The sequence below is a fragment of the Tiliqua scincoides genome, chromosome 5, assembly GCF_035046505.1.
Source record: "Tiliqua scincoides isolate rTilSci1 chromosome 5, rTilSci1.hap2, whole genome shotgun sequence".
Classification (NCBI taxonomy): Eukaryota; Metazoa; Chordata; class Lepidosauria; order Squamata; family Scincidae; genus Tiliqua; species Tiliqua scincoides.
The window spans coordinates 139,472,137-139,492,069 of record NC_089825.1 but is presented as its reverse complement, the minus strand read 5'-3'; the positions used below and the strand labels follow the sequence as shown (position 1 = coordinate 139,492,069).

The following is a 19,933-nucleotide window of genomic DNA, read 5'->3' as shown; positions in this document are numbered from 1 at the left end:
CTTATCGAGTCTGTGCCAGCTATTTTGCTAGTGCAGACCCGAAAAACTCTGTGTCAGGCTTTCCTACTCCATAAGAAAGTCAGGATATGGTGGATCAGAGCTCTGCCAATCCCGCCCCCGGCCCCAGTTCCTCCTCCCTCCCCATCCTCCCCCACACTTGTTCCTTCCTCTCCCCAGAGGCTGCACTGCCACCCGGTGGTTTCAATCACCCATGGCAGCGGCACGTCCTCCTTCTGCCAGTACTGAGTTGATGCCTGACTGGTGCAGGCCCAGTGCTGGTGCTCCTTAATGGCCAGGTACCATAAACATGCTTTACAGCACGTTTACGGCACCTGGCACTAAAGTTCAGAGCTGGCGCTGGGCCGTTTCAGGATTGGGCCTGAACTCATATCCCTGTAGCTAACTATTCAACTGGTTAAGCTTCCCTGTCAAGCTATTGGTTCATCCAGCCCATTATAGTCTACTCTGTTTGCTTGCAATTGAGAACCAGAGGCGGTTCTCAGGAGGTGAAGGAGGTGGACTTTGAGCTTTGTGCATCAAAACATGTGGTCAATTTGGAGCAGTGTTCCTTCCCCCTCCAACCCACTTGGATTTCTGTAGAATTTATTTTGAATATCTATCGCTTTTGTCATCAACCATTGCATTATACCCACAGGTATAATGGCAGAGCCTGAGGGGCACATGCCCTGGGTGTTATGGTGGGGGGGGCGCATGACTGCCCCTGGGTTCCATGCAGTCATCTCCAGGTTCTCCCAAGGGGGTGAGGAGCCATTAGCTTTGCGTGCTCCATTCTGGCTTCTGTGGTGGCTACCAGTCTCCACAGAAATTGGAATAGAACGCTCAAAGCTGGCTGAGCCTCAACCCCCAGGCAGAACCCTGAAGTGACATCATGACATCACAAGATGTCATGATGTCACTAGGTGTCATGACATCATAATGTCACAACATCACATGGTGTCATGGCGCCATTGCCCCGGGAGCTGGGGTGAATTGTTTTGCCTTTGTCTATACCCACGATGATGAGAACTCAAGGAACAGGAGAGTACTGCTGAATTCCCCCCTTCCCCCGGAATTGTGTGGAGAGCGTCCCATATTCGGACACCGCATGCAATCAAAACTTTGGATTGTCAGACATCATGCACTCTGATGCTGCTGAATTTGCAAACAGAATGCATGAATTGAACATTCCAACAAATAAAGCACAACACTGTGTAACAAAATTCAATTTCATGTTTATCTGAATATTTTCAAGCTTTTTATGAATTTTGGTGAGGTTTTTTGAAAATGCTACTATTTTGGCACAGCATCAGTAGTTTAGCTCAGTGGTTCCCAGACTTTTGGGCACCACAGTCCTCTTCATGCTTCATGGTGGGTCACAACCCAGTGCTCAGTGCTGCACTGAAAAGCCTTCCTTGGAGTCCCTGGAGGCTGCTTGTGGGTTGTGCCTGCCCATGACCCACTCATCTGGCCCCTGCAGGCCTCAGGAAGACTCCTGGATGTGACAGGAAGTCACAGAAGTGAACAGGAAATAAACCAGAAGTGGCTTCTGAGAACTGAAAGTTGCTTCTGGTCTCATCCAGGAGGCATTTTGAGGCTGGTGGAGAGAGCTGTGGGTCAGCAGGGTCAGGAATCAAGCTCCAGGGACTCAGTGCAGCACTGAACATTGGGATGCAACCCACCCACATCCCACAGTTTGAGAAACACTGGTTTAGCCACAGTCTACACTACACAAGTCTACGTAGTTGTAAAATACTGTGTGTATAATACTGCATTTGGCAATAGGATGGGGGATGTAAGAGAACTACAAAAGCTTTGATGATACCAAAAAAACTAAGGGTGCAACCCTAACTTGCACTGGAACTGGCAGGACAGCATACATGCACTGTATCCAGCACAAGTTTCAGGCAGCCAGAGGCTCCGCCAGGGGCAAGGAGAAATATTTCCCTTACCTCAGGGAGAGCCACTGCAGTCCGAATGGGGCTACTCGGATCTGCTCCACCTCTGGAAGCAGTGCAAATCCGAGCAACCTGGGACTGCCCTGGGCCATCCGGGAATGGGACTAGGATCTGGCATAACTGCAGGATCCTGGCCCCGCCTCACGTGTCTTGCCCACTGTCCCACCTGCCCTCCCCTGTCCTCCCACACAACCACCACTCCCAGTTCCACCCTCCCCCACCCCATTACACCCCCTTTCTGCCTCTTTCACTGCCTCTGCGCCACTCAGAGCCTTACCTCTCAGTGCAGGTTTCTGTTAGTTGGAATGCAGCACCAGCCTTTCCATCTGTGCAGACTACGTTAGAGTAGTCGCAACACAGCACATTTATACACAGCATTTATTATTTATTATATGTGTATTTATATACACATTTATTACAGCACTATAGGCTGGAACAGAATTGGCATTGGATTGTGCTCAGAATTGTAAAATAAATATTAAAAATTCCATATAAACAATTTTTTGTGTTACACAGTGTTATTTGTGTATGTTCATAACTATATGATTATGAACAATTTGAAAGAATTTAGTATGACAAACACGTTCAGTAGTAGCCAGTTTCATACTGACTCATACTACAATATATCCACAAGCAAACAATCAGCGATCAATTTTTACATAACAGAGAAAAAAAATTTAAGTTTTAAAACGATTTTAAAATTGCAAATAATTCACTGGAATGTAGGGTTCATTTGCACAACAATGCAACTCTTTCACTCCCTTTGATCAAGAAAGAGGCGTGTAAACTTTTGTTTCATCTTCCCCATGGCTCCCTTCATTTCTTGGTTTCTCAGAGTGTAGATCAGAGGATTGAGGGCAGGTGTGATGACCGTATAGATAACAGAAGCCATCTTGTCCACCTGGGAGTTGGAGGAGGGCTTCATGTACACAAAGATAACGGGTCCATAGAAGAGGCAAACTACAGTCAGGTGGGAGCTGCAAGTGGACAGAGCCTTCCTACCACCCTTCCCAAAATGGCCACAGAGGGTGGCCAGGATGGTGGCATATGAAACCAGCAAAGTTAGAAAGCCGGGTAGGGTTATCACAGCATCACTAACAACTATGACCATCTCGGCAACATAGACATCTGAACAGGCCAGCTTGATCAACTGTGGAATTTCACAGAAGAAATTATCCAACACATTTGCTCCACAATATGGTAGCTGAGCCATTATTACTGTCTGACAAATGCCATGAATGAGTCCCCCTGCCCAGCAAAGTAGGAGGAGACTGAAGCAACGTTGTGGGTTGATGATGGTTGTGTACCTCAGCGGGTGGCAGATGGCTACATAGCGATCATAGGCCATGACAGCAAGGAGGAATATTTCCGCACTGCCAAAGAAGTGGAGGCCAAATATCTGGGCCATGCAGCCCCTATAAGAAATGGTACTGCCACTGTTCAATAGATCGGTTGCTAGTTTTGGGGCAGCCACTGAGCCCATGGTCATGTCAAGGAGGGATAGATTGGAAAGGAACAAATACATGGGGCACTGGAACAGCCTGGGCTCAGACCACACAGTCACCATAATTAGCAAATTACCCAGAAGAACGGTGGCATAGCAGGTCAACACCAGCATTAAAAGGTAGAACTGAGCAGAGCGGGAGAAGGAAAAGTTCAAGAATACAAACTCTGTAATGGAGGACCCATTCATCTTGATGGCTGGTGCTAGAGGAAAAGCAAATGGGACACTGTTAACACTCCAGGCACTGGTCACATCTTCCCACACCATATTCTCCTCCTGAAACTATTAAGAGAATCAACAAGTTCTTGCTCTTGCAGGTCCAAACCTCTGCTGGGCTGGGCTGGCCTGGCCTGCACAGTGCATGGCTGGTGACCCAGAGTCTGGTTCCTCCTGCTTACTAGATGGAAACTAGGCTAGCTGGGAGAGATGAGAAAGGTTTTATTAACTTGTCCCCAAGTTACACTGCCCCCCACTTATGCTGTCTTTCTGGCCTAATTTTTTAGCTTTTTGTTGGATTTGTGATGGGGGCACAGGATCCAGGGGGTACCACTGCCCCTGAGATCTGTCTCTGTTCCATTTCTTTCTATTTGATCAATACCTTGTGACCCTTCTCAGCCTAATTTCACTTGTCCTGTGTTTTGTTTAGGAGTGTGGAAGTGATGCACGGTGAGCCTGGTAGTTATGGTATAGGATGCTTACCTGAAATGTAAACAGCATGGTTTTTGATCTCTCTCTCTCTGAATGTCCAAGCAAGTTCAACTTGAGTAAAAAAAATGGTTCTCCTACAAGTCAAGCGGTGGCTGGATTTGGCAGCGTGCCGCGCAGTGTTCTCATTACAGCAGAACAATGTTGATACATTTGAATGAAGTATTTGACTTCAGAGCACAGGAAAAAAAAATCCAGCAGTTTGAATTCGGCTTGAAGTTTTAACATTGCTTTAATGTCCAGTTTGAAGACTTTTGGAGCACTAGGCTGTGCACACACATGCTAGAAAGCAAGTATTCACACCAGCTCTCCTTATTGTTCTTGTTCTTCATTTCAGAAACCAGTTTTGGTGCATTAACACATGTGACTAGCAAGTAGTAATATTTTAAGTTGTAGTAGTCTAACAGCATTAGAGGTTTAAGACAACATATCAAAAGCTACTTCCAGGTTCACAGCAAAGCATTTCCGGATTAACACATTGCAAAGGTCAGATTCCCAGAGAAAATCATTTCACTGCGGTTTTTAGATGAACACACACACCTTGACGTCAATGGCAAGTATGTTGCCTTACGAAGGCCACAGTACATCATCCGATGGTTATGAGGTGAGGTAACTTGTGTGTGCAGTGCCATCGGCTAACTGCTGGGGGTATATTGCATATGATGGATGTATAAGATGGCCTACTATAAAACAACAGATGTTTTAAACCCACCAATGAATTATCTCCAAAGAGAAATCTATGTGTCTCAAGGAGGGAACCCCAGATTGTCATAAAAGTGCGCTGCAGAAGGCACTCTGGGCTTTGCTTCTCTACTTCCACTTCTGACTTGTACACACACACTCTCAAAGCTTTGCATAATGTTGGTGTGATTTCTCTCACTTTGGATTTACAATAAAGGCCTGGATTTGATCACCTTTGCCTCCTGAGTTTGCTTTGGTACCTGGGATCACAGTGCAACATCTGAGATCTCTTGTAACATCTAGGATCCCTTGCAACATCTTGGTTTTTGCACCTTGCAACAGAAGGAAGACAGTCTTTGTATCTGTTCAGTAAGTTTCTGTTCTATATAGGAAGCAGTGGCATAGCTAGAGGGGTTGAAGTAAAAATATTTTTGCTTACCTCCACCTAAGTCCTAGGCCACCTATGGGTCTCCTCAGACATACAGCACCCATTTTGGAAAAGAGGGGAAATGTTTTATAAGAGGGGGTGATTTGCTACAAATCCACCCTTCCTGCTTCCTCCCAACCCACTGCTTCCTCACCTGCTCTCTTCCTTCCCCGGCCTGTGCATGAACCACTGTGCTGCTGACATACTGACCCTGGGGGATCTGGAGGGGCTGCTGCAGCACAGCCGGTACCACTTGCTTTCTCTGGCAGAGACCCAGTGGAGCACTAGAGAGCACCCTGATTTGCAATGTAGGAAGGCTGCAATCCTAACCACACTTTCCTGAGAGTAAGCCCCATTGAACAAAACAGGACTTACTTCTGAGTAGACCTGGTTAGGATTGTGTTCTGAGTTGGGCTGCTGTGCTGTCAGAACCTGAGTTCCAGCAGCATAGCCTGGTGATAGGATTGGCGGAAAGGCTGCAATCCTATCTACACTTACCTAAGAGTAAGCCTCATTGACGATAATGGGCCTAACTTTTGAGTAGGCATGTGTAAGATTGGGCACGGAGTCCAAAGTTTTTGTTACATTTTGTTTGATCAAGACCTATTTCAGTAACAAATTTGGCCAATGTTTAAAAATTTGGAAAACAGAAATGGAAAGTTTGGTGTGTTTTTTTCCATTACTGTATTAACGTACTTAAGGCCCGATCCTATCCATGTTTCCAGCACTGACGTAGCCATGCCAAAGGGGCACACACTGCCTCCTATGTTGGTGGGAGCAGTCACGGAGACCTTCCCAAGATATGGGAATGTTTGTTCCCTTTTTCAGGGCTGCATTGTTCCTGCATCGGTGCTGGAAAGTTAGGATTGCTGGATAGGATTGCACCCTGAATTCTTGTAAACAGGTTCATAGTTATATTTATGTAGTCTCTCTATTTCTGGAATATATATGTATATATGGTACAGGCATCTTCGTGAATCAACATTCAATTTTCTTCTTAATAAACTCATTAGTTTCTCCTTTATTATATGGATCCACTCAAACGAAACATCTTTGCTTTTCCCCCCTTCATTTAATCCGTAGACTGCAAATTAGATCAACGGTCTCATGAGTGTTTAAGAAAGTATGTTTGAAATGGGGTTGGAATGAAATTTGACAAAGTACAACATTCAGGCATTCAGAAATGCATAAATTGTTGTTAAAATATACCTCCACCCTAGAACATCGCTATGATGCTACCGCAAATGTATGCAAGATATTGGGCAATAATATTCCTTTCTACTACTCAGGTAAATAGAAATAAAATTAACAACTGCTTTCAGTCTTTGTTGGCAGTGCCAAGTTTCTGAAGGAGATTCTTATAATATATGATTGAATTGTCCTGGATCCAAGTGATATCAGAAGAAAAATATAACAATAATTTTTTTAAAAAATTACATTATGGTGCTTTTTTAGTGTTCCCAAGTTGAATTTATATTGGGCTGAGCAATTTGTGTACCAGAATCCTTGGGAGTTACACTGTCTGAGTTAATGATATTATAAATATGCACTGATATCAATAGTGAAAAAGAAAATAAACTCCTTCCTCTACAGCTCAAAATATGTTTAATGAAAACAAAACACAACTTCCATACTTTATCCACTCGATTATAGGGTTAGATTTTTCAGCTATCATTTTTATCAGTTTAAACATTTCAATCATTTTGTTGGTTTAGGATCTATTTAAAAAAAATGAAAATTATGTGAAGTGTTGCAAACAGAAAAGTAGCTTCTAAATGCAATAATTGATCCTTACACCAAAAACAGCACTCTTAGGGCACAAGCCTAACCAGGTCTACTCAGAAGTAAGTCCTATTGTGTTCAATGGGACTTACTCCCAGGAAAGTGAGGTTAGGATTGCAGCCTTGGTGAGTCATGGACAAACACATACACATTTAGACTTTAAAACAACCTGTAGCTGCAAAAAATGGCTTAAGCAAGAAAACAGAAGCAACAGATTAAAGAGTTTACAAAGTCATAAAAATAACTGCAATACTCACTCTTGTCACAATCTAAGTAGGTTTGGGTCAGGTCCTATCCATCTCAGTGATCATTGCAAAGCAATCCTGCATCCTCCAAATATTGTGGTCTCTCCAGAAGGCTCAGAAATGATGAAGAAAGGGAACTCAAGAAATCCAGGTGAGCAAGGTGAGAGATGGAGGTGGAAGTTAGTGTACTCGAGGATGCTACTCTTAAGAAAAGGAGAAAGCAGAGAACTAGAATAAGACTAAGGACGCAATCCTAACCAACTTTCTAGCACTGACTTAGCCACAATGCAGCCCCAAGATAAGGTAACACACCTGCCCTTACCTTGAGGAGGCCCCCTTGACAGCCTTCCACTGCAAGATGCACAATGGCACAGCTATGTCAGTGCTGGAAGGTTGGTTAGGATTGAGCCCTTAGTTTCTCCATACAAGGATGCAAAGGGAGAATTAGAGTGAGAATACTCTCATCCCAGTATCTTTCAACACCTCTGGAAAATGGGAGGACGCCGCCCTTCGAGGTTCCCTGGATATAATCCTCCTGCAATCTGAGGACCTTGAATTTCCCACCTTCTATATTCATAGCCTTTTCTAAAGGCCTTTTGCCCTTTTTCTAAAGTTGATGACATCAGCATGCTGGACGGTGCTGGCTGCTGTTCAGTCCCCAATGGGATAATTAGAAATGAATGAGATTTTGAAGTTCTTGTAAACAGTAAAAATTTAGAGGGCCTGTTTGCTTTTTTTCCAAGTGCATTTTCTCCTTGCAAGAAGAACCAACATGAGCAGAACTTCACGCGGTTCTTTTATGGGCAGCCTAGCTCTATGCCGACCTCTACCAATGGTATGAGTACATGCACTGTCACAAATGTGCTATATAACCTGTTGCACCAGCAGAAAGGCTTTGCACTGGTCTCCCACTACCATTTGCAGACCAGCGCCTACTGGAGAAGGACAGTGGGAGGGTGGAAGGGCATGGGAAGGGCAAAACTGGGTTGGGGAGGCGTTGTTTCTGGGATGGGGGAGGGCAGGGAGAAGAACTGCTCAGGCCTTTGGAGGAGGGTGGGGATGGCAGAAGAGGCCTCCACCATATCCTATCCCCCTTCCAAACCTGAAGGCCTGACACAGGGCATCCCAGATTTATGCAAGGTATGGAACTGGTGTGGATCCAAGCAGCCCCACTGAGGCTACTGGGGCTTTACCCTGGGTAAGGAATGAAGGTACCCCCGTACTTTGGGGAAACCTCCAGCAGCCAGAGTTCTCCTGCTGGATACTGCAGAGGCTGCACCAGCTCCATTGCATGACATCACAGGAATTTAATTTGAACTGGCCTATTAATCTGTATCCCAACTGTCTTGCACACTTCTGCAGCAGTCCCCATACATACATAAATGGGGGAAATCGTGCTGATGAGTTAGTTTGAATCTTGTTTTTTTACATCACAAAAAGTAAAGCAGATGTAGGGCGCAATTCTAACCCCTTATGTCAGTGCTGTCCAGCATTGGCATAGCAGTGCCAATGGGACACGTGCTGCATCCTGCAATTGGGTGTCACTCACAGAGGCCTCCTCAAAGTAAGGGAATGTTTGTTCCCTTACCTCAGAGCTGCATTGCCCTTATGTCAGTGCTGGAAAGCACTGACATAAGGAGTTAGCATTGCACCAGTAGTATCTTTATATGACCCTCTATATATTATCCTCACTCAATCCATGATCCTTTCATTTCATCCATTGTGAAAGCTGATCCCATGCTTCTAATCCTGGGACTGGGGGTTGTTTGGCCAGTCCAGGAATGTGAAATTCCTTCCATGTGGACCTCTAATTTTGCAGGTAGTGCAGGTTCAAAGGCAGGAGCATGACCATTAGTGCGCACCTTGAGGTCAGCGAAGGCAGGGCTGAACCACCCTTCAGTGGCCTAACAGTCTGAGGGGTTGAATGGTTTGTCCCTAACCTGGATTGCAGAAGCTGCCTGCAAGGCTCAGTGACATGGAGTGGCCCTACAAGGTTCGGCAGCCTCAGCCCCTGTGTGAGGTTTTCAAGAATGACCTGACACAGCCTGAACAGGGGTGTGGCTTGGAATCAGGTGGTAAGACTCAGCCCTGGGGCCAGGTGTATTCAGGCAGCTCTCACAGGATCCAGCCTCCGCACTAGAGTTCATTAGCTGCATTAAGAGCTGCAGGTCTCATGATTTCTACGCATCCTTATATGTATTTGCTAATTGATAAAGTGGCCCATTCTCCCGTACCTGTTGTCTCAAGTGCTCATTGGGAGGTGCACAAAGTCTGTGGTCCTATCTTGGCATGGACCAAAATGTCAGGACCCTTGACAGCACTTCCTTCCTTCCCTCTTGCAGGCCTTTTGATTGCCCCTGCCCCAAACGTAATATGCAGCGAGGCATCCAATGTGTGGCTCCATACTTCACCTTGGTGGGGGGCGGGGAATCTGATTGGGTTGTTATATAAATATTGGTTCTCCTTTGAGTACTGATCCTCTCCCCCCCAGCCCACTTCTACTTCTTTATTTAGAAAAAGCAAAGATATCACTCTGCATACAGAAGGCAGACAAGTTAGAGCAGGGATGTCAAACTCCTCAAACTCTTTTCATAGAGAGGGCCGGTTAGCATTCATGGTGCCTGCTGAGGGCTGGAGGTGACATCACTAAGCATAAAGTGACATCATGAAGCAGATGAAATCCAGAAATAAGCACGTAGGCTATGGTGGAGTGGTGCAATGCACCACTGGACAGCCAATCAGAGTGGGTCACAAGATGGTCTTGTGACTATGAGGTCACCCTATTCTGATTGGCTGGCCCTGGTATATATGAGGGCAAGAACAGACACCAAATGTGGGTTTGCTGTGGTGGAGTTCTGAGTGTCGTGCTGCTGGTTTTTGTTCTGGCTTTGGCTGCCTTATCGTGACTGTGCTGTGCTGTGTCCCTGACTTCTGGTCCGTTTGACTGACTACTCTTCTGCCTGCTCCTTTTACCAATACATGCTTCTGCAACAAACAAGCCTGGGTCTGTGTCGTTGGCTCTGTTTGGGATTGTCCGCTTCCTGTGCTACCTCCCTACGCTCCGGTGCCTCTCTACTACTGGGAAGGCAAGGGTCATCCTCCCCTGCCATCCTGACAGACACTATCAACACAGATGCAAAGATTAACATCCTGCAATCGAAAGACGTTGTGCTTGACAAGGTGGCATGGAGAGTTCTTGCCAACAAAGTCGCCAAGAGTTGGGCACGACTGAATGGATAAAACAGCAACAATATTTAGAATGCATCCAGTACTACTTTTATCATCAACCATCACATTTTACCCAGGATGAACTCAAGGAAGAACAGAGTACCACTAAAATAGTGTCCTTCCCCAGTCCTGGGAAGAGCTTCCACAATCAAATCAATGAAACTACACACATTTACTCCCTATGAGGCAGTAGGAGGAGCTGACATTTGTTGTTCAACCTTCTCATGGCTCCCTTCATCTCTTGGTTCCTCAGAGTATAGATCAGGGGGTTGAGGGCAGGGGTGACTACCATGTAGAACACAGAAGCTATTATGTCCACCTGAGAATCAGAGAAAGGCTTAAGATACACAAACGCAACAGGCCCGTAAAGGAGGCCAACTACCGTCAGGTGGGAGCTGCAGGTAGACAGAACCTCCCTACCACCCTTCCCAAAGCGGCCACAGAAGGAGGCCAGGATGATGGCATATGAAACCAGCAAGGTCAGGCAGTTTGGTAGAGTTATCAGGCCACCACTGATCAGCATGAGTTTCTCAACCACATAGATTTCTGCACATGATTCTGAATGAGAGTTGAAATTTTCATGATGCTGAATTATATAGAGAGTCGTCTGGCCTGATTCTGTCCTGGGTTAGTACTGGTCTCCTACACACTGCCTGGGAGACAGCCATCACAAACATGCTGTAAGACATGTCACAGTGACCAGGAGAAAGAAGGCACTGATGCAGAACCCAGCACTGGTAGGTGCTGGGCCTTCATGCCGCTCAGAAGACCAGCAGTAGCCTGCAGCAGGAAGTTCCACACCTCTCATGCTCATGCTGTAGCACATGCTCTGCATTCCATGTACTCTTCAATATCCAAGCATAGATTAAAGGGAACTGGAGGCACTGGGGATGTTTGGGCTGTTCAGCCAAGGCAGGTAGGAGTTTCCTGGAAGCCTCTACTCTGTACGGTCACAGATGGAATTGGATCCACTGTTGCAATGCAACTGGACTGAGCGAGAAGTGAGACAACATTTTCAGTTTAGTTTGTCTAAACCCAAGTCCTTTCCATTTGGAAAGGGACTGGCAGCCCAATCCTCTGCATGTCTACTCAGCAGTAAGTCCCATTAGAGTCAATGGGGCTTACTTCTAGGAAAGTGTGGATAGGATTGGGTTGTTAATTGCCTGCAGCATCAACCATGTATTAACCGTTTTTAAGCTCATTATTAACAGTGAGGAACCCAGTTGAGACAGGTTGTCCCTCAGTTCTGCCACTATGTTGATTGCCTCTGAACTGAATGTCACAATGTTAGTATGTCTACAGTGGATTAGCTCGTGGGAGGCAGGCAGTACCATGTGACACACTCGGGGAAGGTGATACTGTGAGTGGCCTAAGCTATGGATACTTTTGTATTTTTGAATCATGCCGTCATGATATATATCCTTCGATAGGTAACTTAATGCAAAATGTAATGAAACAAACCGTGCCATCTGTTTTCTGTCAAACATTCTAGCCAAATAACCAGAAAAGGAAAACAGAACTGCCTTATGTTACAAAAAGTGGATTTCTTTCACTCAAAACCAACCAATGAGACTTGGGGTGCAATCCTAACCAACTTTCCAGCACTGACTTAGCTGTGCCAATGTGGCGTGCAAGGCATCCTGCAGTGGGGAGGCAGTCAAAGGGGCCTTTTCAGCATATGGGCATGTTTGTTACCTTCCCTTGGGGCTGCACTGCAGCTAGGTCAGTGCTGGAAGGTTGGTTAGGATTGTGCCCTAATTGTTCCAAGAGCAAATGAGGTGTGATAAAACAGCATGGAACCCATAAGTGTTAGTCTGGGTCAGCTCTAATTTCCATGGATCAGAACTCACACTAGCACTCCTATTCTTTTGTGTGTGTCAAGTTTGCCACTTGTTCTTTGTTGGTTAGTAAATTGTTCGGTGACCTGGAATGTTTTATAGTAAAATAAATAAATAAATAAATAAAGTTAATGGGGTTGACACTAACCCTAGTCATGTCACTAGTGGGATGTTTGGATGCTGTTAGTCACTGGCTGAGTTGAAGTTAGTTTGTCATTTTTAAGTTATTCACTCTTAAAGTGGACCCCAGAAGCTGGTGGGGACAGGATCAAAAAGAGGGGGAAATGTGGGGGAAGGGATAACATTGGGGATGGAAAGTTTCTTATCTTGGAAGGACGGAGACGAGTAGAGGAGCAATAGACTGAAGGATTACTATTGGGGGTTATTAAATGAATTGTGAACTCTGGTGGAATGGGGACTGGGAATAAGAGGAGGGGGTGAGAATAACTCTGAGAAAGTTTTACTATGTCAAGTTTATAATAATTACAGATAAAAAAATGTTCTCGTGGGTTTTGCTTGCATGCAAGGTCTTTCAGGTCACATGGAATTCCTGCAGATTCCTGACTAGGAGGAGGGGTTGCAAGTTAATGTGGGGCATTGGGGACTTTGTGTGCTGTTGGTGACTGCCTTAGATGATTTTAAAAGTGGGTTCCAAACATTAATGGTGGACTACAGGTCTATCCATGGTTATTAGCAATTCTGGCTACATTGAACCTCCAGGTGCAGGGGCAGGATATCACAGAGTCTGCAGAGACTTTCACCCCCTGCTTGGGGGGGGGGATGTTCAATGCCTTTATTTTCTGCCCTTGATGATTATTCATTTCATGTCATGACTCCTACTGAAAATAATTTTGTCGTATACAGGGGGCAGTGTCAAAAATGTATGGGCCCTGGGTCTCCAATGACCTAGCCATGCATCTGAGTGTATAATCACAGTCTCTGCATTGCCAGAAGGCCAAGGTGGCAGGTTCCAGTGATCTCAAAAGAACTCCTGCTCCACAATTGAACCCAGTGTTTTATTTTTCTTGTCCTCCAATCAGCTTCACCACTTTCTGAGAAACTTTCACTTCAACAATAACGCAGGCGAAGAAATATTCTTTGAAAATGGGGAACTGGCAAGAGGTTTCGATATCATCAACATAGTCACGTTCCTCAATCACTCTTTCCGTAGATTCAGGGTAGGAAAGATGGACCCCTTGGCTCCTGAAGGAAAAGAGTTTGCCGTTAATGGAAGTGTCATTGTGTGGAAAAAGAAGTTCGATCAGGTGGGAAGGATCTGAATGCATTTTCTGAGCTACAGTTGCATAGTTGTAGAAGAACTGAGAAGTACTCTTCAGCAGATGCCTGGGAATGCATATTCCTGTTCATGATGCACTTACTCTGAAGCAAGCCTTATGGTATTCACTGGGATTTACTCTGGATCTGCCAGCCCTCTGTGGTTATAGTGATGCAAGAGTAACACCTAAATGTGGTTGACTTGTTATAATGTTTATGCTTGTAAACTAGGATGAATAACATGGATAATATACGCCAAACTCTCATTTGTGAAGGCATATGTTATCCATGCTCTTTTGTCCCCTTGTTTGTTCATCTCTTCCCATGAATTTTCAGGCTGAATTGATTATGGTGATGAGAAGAGGCGGTATGTAAAGGAACTATAGGAAAACATCTGGGGGCTGAAGGATTCTATATGTAGAACAATATTGTAAAGACCCTCATTGGAACTAACTAGGACAGCCCAACTATGTAAATCATCTTGAGTAATATCTGATGAGAAGGGCCTTATATAAATACAGGTGTGCGCCACTTAATGACAGGGACACGTTCCCTGATCCCTGTTATGCGATTAGGTCATTAAGCAAACATTCAGTCCAATCTATTGCCTTTGTTGTGTAAAGAGACACCCCCTGCCAGACGGTAGCTGGCTGCACAGGCTACTGGAGACAGATGGCCTCTTCTTTGCATTAAGAGCCTCTCTGTTGTGTAGAAAGACACTCTGCTGCAGGCTACGGGAGATGCGATTGCCTCCTTAAGAGCACCTTCATTGTGCTTTAACCACTGTCATATATGCGATCAGTCATGAAGTGAACCATTGTTAAGCGGTGCATGCCTGTATAGAAGTAAATCAAGACCTATAAGAGGTCAGAGGAGCTCATGAGATTTGTGTCATAACTGTATTCTCGTGCAGAACAAACCAAACCAAACATCACAGCAATGAGAAAACAGTTGATTTCCATGCTAACCCTTTCTCCTTTGGGGTTTTTTGAAGATGCTGCCCCGATCGACATGTACTGAGAGCTGCCATCCTGGACATACAAAGGTGGTACGCCAGGGGGAGCAGATCTGTTGCTATGACTGTGCTCAGTGCTCTGAAGGGAGGATTTCCAGCCAGCTGGGTAAGTGAAGAAGGTGGTGCTCCATCCAATCGGTGTTCCAGAAGTTTGTGTAAATGAGCTGCTCAAAGGTCTTCCAGCCCAATCTTTTCTTTCCCAGCACTCAGAGGAACTGTGGCATCCAGGAACTTTTGTCCCCTTCCCCTGAGGAATGTCTCAGGTCCCGCGATGGGGCTTCTCAAGTTTGCACCAGCTATTCTGCTGGCACAGATGTGAGAACCTTGTGGTTTCTGGAACCCTTTACACTCCTAAAAGGAGTCTCTGCATTCGTAGTGTCTCGGGTAGCCCCTGAGCACCTGTGCATTTACAGAGTGCTGCAGCACCAAAGGCCTTGCAGACATTTGAAAAGGTTTCTCAATGCAATCACCTTCCTGGTAATTATCTAAATCATTGCCTTCCATTAGAGAAGTCCCAGGGATAATTTGAAGCTACTTGCAACATTCATAACAAAAACAGTGGACTATACCTTGGGAGCTGAGGATAAAATGCTCATTTAAGCTTTTGAAAAGCCAGCTGCACAAGGCAGGTGTAGGGTATTCACTGCATACAGCCAGGTGTCTGTTGCTTGAGTATGAAGACCTCATGTGAGAAACTTGGCAGTGGGGATTCGCTCAGCCCCTCTAAGGTCACTTCTCCTCGTGACTGATGATTGTGTTCATGGTGCCTCGTGTGTGAAAGTCACTGGAAATTGGTTGAATGCTGTGGGGCTGAGGTTCAGACATGCTGCTGTTCAGATGCTCAACAGTGCTGCTGCTTCTGCTGCAGCTGCCTTATGGTGTCATCAACCACTGCCACTACAGGGGGGGATGGCAGAAGAGCACCCACCAGTCTCCAGACCTTACTGTTGGAGTCTTTGCCTCTCTCGCAATTATTGATCAGAAAGTTCTCTCTTTTAAAGAAACTCCAGATGTGTCTTCCCCGAAAGGAATGTAAGTTTGGGTTGTGGTTTGGATTAAAATTCAGTGTTACAAATATAGAAAAATTACAAAGGATTACATACTTTGGGACTGGTGGCAATAGGGGCAGTAGTGGTGGCATGAAGTTCAACTTCACATGTGCAAAAAGACCCCAGCAACTAGAGAACTGGAAGCTCTAGATGAACACTAAATAAATATTGTTATTGTTATTATTATTATTGTTATTATTAACACTGACTAGGCTAAACTCTTTCCATGTGCCCTGCTCATTATCCTTGTGTGGAGAAGTTTTTTTGCAGGAAGGAACATAAGATTTGGTTATGTGAGCTGCAGCCGGTGCTCTAAAGTGGTTTTGCTAGTGGGTGTGCTTTTAAAGACACGTGGAACAGGAACACACATGGAGGAAAGCTAATAGGCATGCAGGTTTGAGTGTGGTGGTCAATGGCACAATTTAGTGGAATGACTCAAAAGAGCTATGGGGCACAATGGTGACAGTATAACAATAGATCACTTTTATTGTGGGGATAATAATGCAACAGCAAAAATGTGCAGTCAAAATACAAAGCAATACAGTGTATCGGATATTTTCATCCTTTTTCAGCTCATGGCATACTGTCAGGGGTGTAAAATTGTAAAGACTCACCATGGGTTCTTGGACAAGGCACACCCAGCTGCCAGTTAGAGTGCCCACATCACCCAGTGGCCTAATAAATGACCCTCCACAAACGTCCATGGCACACATGCAGATAATGCGTGGCACACCAATGTGCCACTCACATGGGTTGACAATCGCTGCAGTGTATTCACTACTCACTCATACAACTCGGCATAATCTTAAGAAGTTGCTAGTGCTGCAATCCAATAAACACTTACCACATGTTCATATCATACGTTGAATGCTTGGGGCTGATCTCAGGCCTCCCCCTTAAAAGATTCCAACCTAGACAAGAGTCCTGGACTCAGACATGTCAAGGAGAACATGATGGAGGTGCTAACTGTGTCATCAACTTGGCTGCAAATGTGAGAAGAAGCTAGAGAGGCTTAGTGAGTCACTGGCCAGGCTTGCCAGCCTTATCTGCATCTGCTATAGGAGTTTGAAGAGTTGCAGGAATCATGGGGCTAGTTTGCCAAGACTACTGGCCCAGTGTGATCCGGGCCTTGTGCTGACTGCACTTCAGCCCAATCCTTCAGCCCAAGGCTTGGGCTGCAGTGGTGCACAGGCCCCCAGCACAAATGACTGGAGCCCCTGAACGCGGAAGGAGTGCAGATCCCATTCCAGAGCAGGTGGGTCAGCAGAGGAGGTGCTCCGAGGAAGGGTCAGGCTGGGAGGCATGTCGAGGGTGAGCCTCAGTGACAGTGGTGGTGCCAGGATGCTAAGCCCCCAAACTGGGTCGAATGCAGTTGCTTGGAGCTATTCAGATCTATGACAGCAGCAAAGTTGGTTTCTTAAAAGCCAGAGAAGTTTAAAATGTAGAAGGAAATAGATCAAAAGAGGCAAAATGGATACTTGATTAGAGAGTCGCACAGTCCAATCCCATCCCCTGCCACTCTAAAAGGTGGAGGTGCACACTGCATGCTCTGGGGGGAGTTGAGTTTTCTGGTGGTGCACACGCACGTTCGCCAGCCATTCACGCTCCATTGCATGCACGGTCACTGATTCTGTAGTGGAGAGGAATTCCAGTGGTGGAACACTTGCTCCATCAACAGAAGGTGCCCATAGGATTAGGCCTTAGGACTGCATGGCTATTCACATTGACCTGGAAGTAAGCCCCATTGAACACAATGAGGAGAAATGCATACGGTGGCAAAGTAAAGAATCATAGAGCTGGAAAGGACCTAAAGGGTCATCTAGTCCAAACCCCTGCCTGGAAGCAGAAAATCCGCTTAGAGCATCTCCAAAATAAAACAAAACCAGTTTTTAATGAAACAATCCCTGCACTATAAGGGGATCTGTTTGTCACTTTCTACCCTTGAAGGTCATCTAGGCATGAGCAAAGGGCTCTTCCATGACAGAAACAAAACACACTACCTCTCAAGCCAGCCTTCCCTTCTCAGGAGTTGGGGAACTGAGGCTCCACTTTCCTCATTGGCTTGTTCCAGGAGAAGAAAATGTCATCCTGTTCAACCACCCATAGACTATGGGAAGATGAGTGGACACATCCAGTGGGCCAGGTGACCAGATCGCTTCTGATTTTTGTTCAGAAGGAACTAGTGTGATAGGGTTATGTTATTTTCCATCTCTTTTTCTTGTTGGAAAATCAAAAGATGTTACCAGGAATTCCTTGCCTGTAACTGGGCATAGAGAGAGTTAGAAAGTTCATAAAAGCAGAGCTGCATGTGGGCCCATCAACCTGATTTTAAGCACAAGTAAGGGCTATGCAAAGAGCATGAAGCATTCCCATTCACCATATTGAATATGAACCAGAGCCTAAGACTACATGATTGTCTCATTTCAGCGTAATTCCCAAGTACTACCATTGTTACTTTGCCATGGAGTTTGCCAGGTTTGAAATCGAGAAAGATGTCGACCTCTTGACTAACAAGACAATGAATTTTTTATCGATTGAAAATGCTTACAATGCCAGGGGGTCCTGTTTGGGAACTATGGATCTCCTTTTCACACGTCAGGGGCATCCCTTTAATTACGTCTGTAGCAAGGATAAGGAACTCATTGTCATCATTGGGGGGCTCATTCCTCAAAATTTGAAGCTGATGCCTCACATCTTAAATATCTACAGGATCCCACAGGTATGTATGTTTCATAATCAGGAGAGAGGTACGGCCAATAGGATTGCTAGGAGAGCAGACCATCTGGGCTACAACAAGTGCGGTCAGAAGACTCTGCTCTGCCCATTTAGCGCATAGCTTGGAATCAAATGTTGATCAAGTGTTGTGTGAGGATGTCAAAACCTGATTAAGTTTTTTAAAAACCACTTTAAGGAGGGAATAAGTTGTACTGAATTAGCAGCAAATCTATGTGCGCAAGATATTTTCTCTAATACCTTACCTTGAGGAGGCCTCCATGAAAGCCCCACCTTGCAGGATGTAGTGCATAATTCAATGACAGCTGAATCAAAACTGGAAAGTTGGACAGGATTGGGTCCTGACAGCCAAACCTATGCCTGTCTACTCAGAAGTAAGTCCCATGATAGTCAATGACACTTGCTCCCAGGAAAGTGTGGAAAGGATTGTAGGCTGAATGACTAATCCTAATCCTCTTGGTTATCCTGCCCAAAACACTACACCCAAAATTGAGACTTCCACATTTTCCGTACAGGATAAAGTACAAAAAGATCTACTATATAACCTGCCAGGCATGTGAGGGAGGACCTTTTTAATTAGGAATAATGGGAGATGTTTGTCTGCACTAAAAAAGCTAATTGCCTTTCCCCTTAGCTCAATTATGGCTTCTTTGACTCTGCACTGAGTGACAGAACTCAGTTCCCTTCTCTGTACCAGATGGTCCCAAATGCAAGATCTCAGTACACTGGGATTCTTCAACTGATTCGACATTTCAAATGGAACTGGATTGGCCTCCTCGTTTCAGACAATGACATTGGAGAAACATTTCTGAGGACTCTCATTCCCACACTTCTCCAGAACAACATTTGTGTGGCTTTTACAGAAGTTCTTTCAGGACCAAAGATGTATGTGGAAGATAACGAAACCTTTTATGACCATTTAGAAGGAGTAGGATCTATTGTCTCTATGTCCAGGAGCAACGTGATTGTTGTTCATGGAGATTCACAATCTATGGAGAGTTTGAAAGTGATTTTAGCAGTGTATGAAAATGCAAAGCAAGACCCAACAGAGAAGGTTTGGATCATGACATCTCATTGGGATTTTGCAACCGTATTACACCCGGTTTTATTCACACCCAAATCCTTCAATGGTACCTTGTCCTTCACACCCCACACAAAGGACGTGCCTGGATATGAAGACTTCCTTAAGGCAATAAATCAACATCAGCCTGCATTTTCTTTCCCATACGGGTTTTGGTCAGTTGCATTTTGGTGTTCTCTCCCCAAGTTCAACTGGTATCTACCAAACACAGGGAACTGCACTGGGGAGGAGAAGCTCAGCAATCTCCCCAGTTCCATATTTGAAATGAAAATGTCTGGTGAGAGCTACAGTATCTACAATGCTGCTCATGCTGTAGCGCATGCTCTACATTCCATGTACTTTTCAATATCCAGGCATAAGTTAAAGGGAACTGGAGGCATAGGGGATGTTTGGGCTGTTCAGCCATGGCAGGTAG

At 45.2% G+C, this 19,933-nt stretch overlaps 1 protein-coding gene across 1 annotated transcript; it reads right to left on the bottom strand.

The window, feature by feature from the left end:
- Positions 1 to 2,709: 2,709 nt before the first annotated feature.
- On the bottom strand, positions 2,710 to 3,438 carry LOC136653893 (olfactory receptor 4Q3-like). The gene has a single exon (XM_066630767.1). It carries the CDS (start codon positions 3,436 to 3,438, stop codon positions 2,710 to 2,712), a length of 729 nt encoding a protein of 242 aa, XP_066486864.1.
- Between the last annotated feature and the right edge of the window lie 16,495 nt (positions 3,439 to 19,933).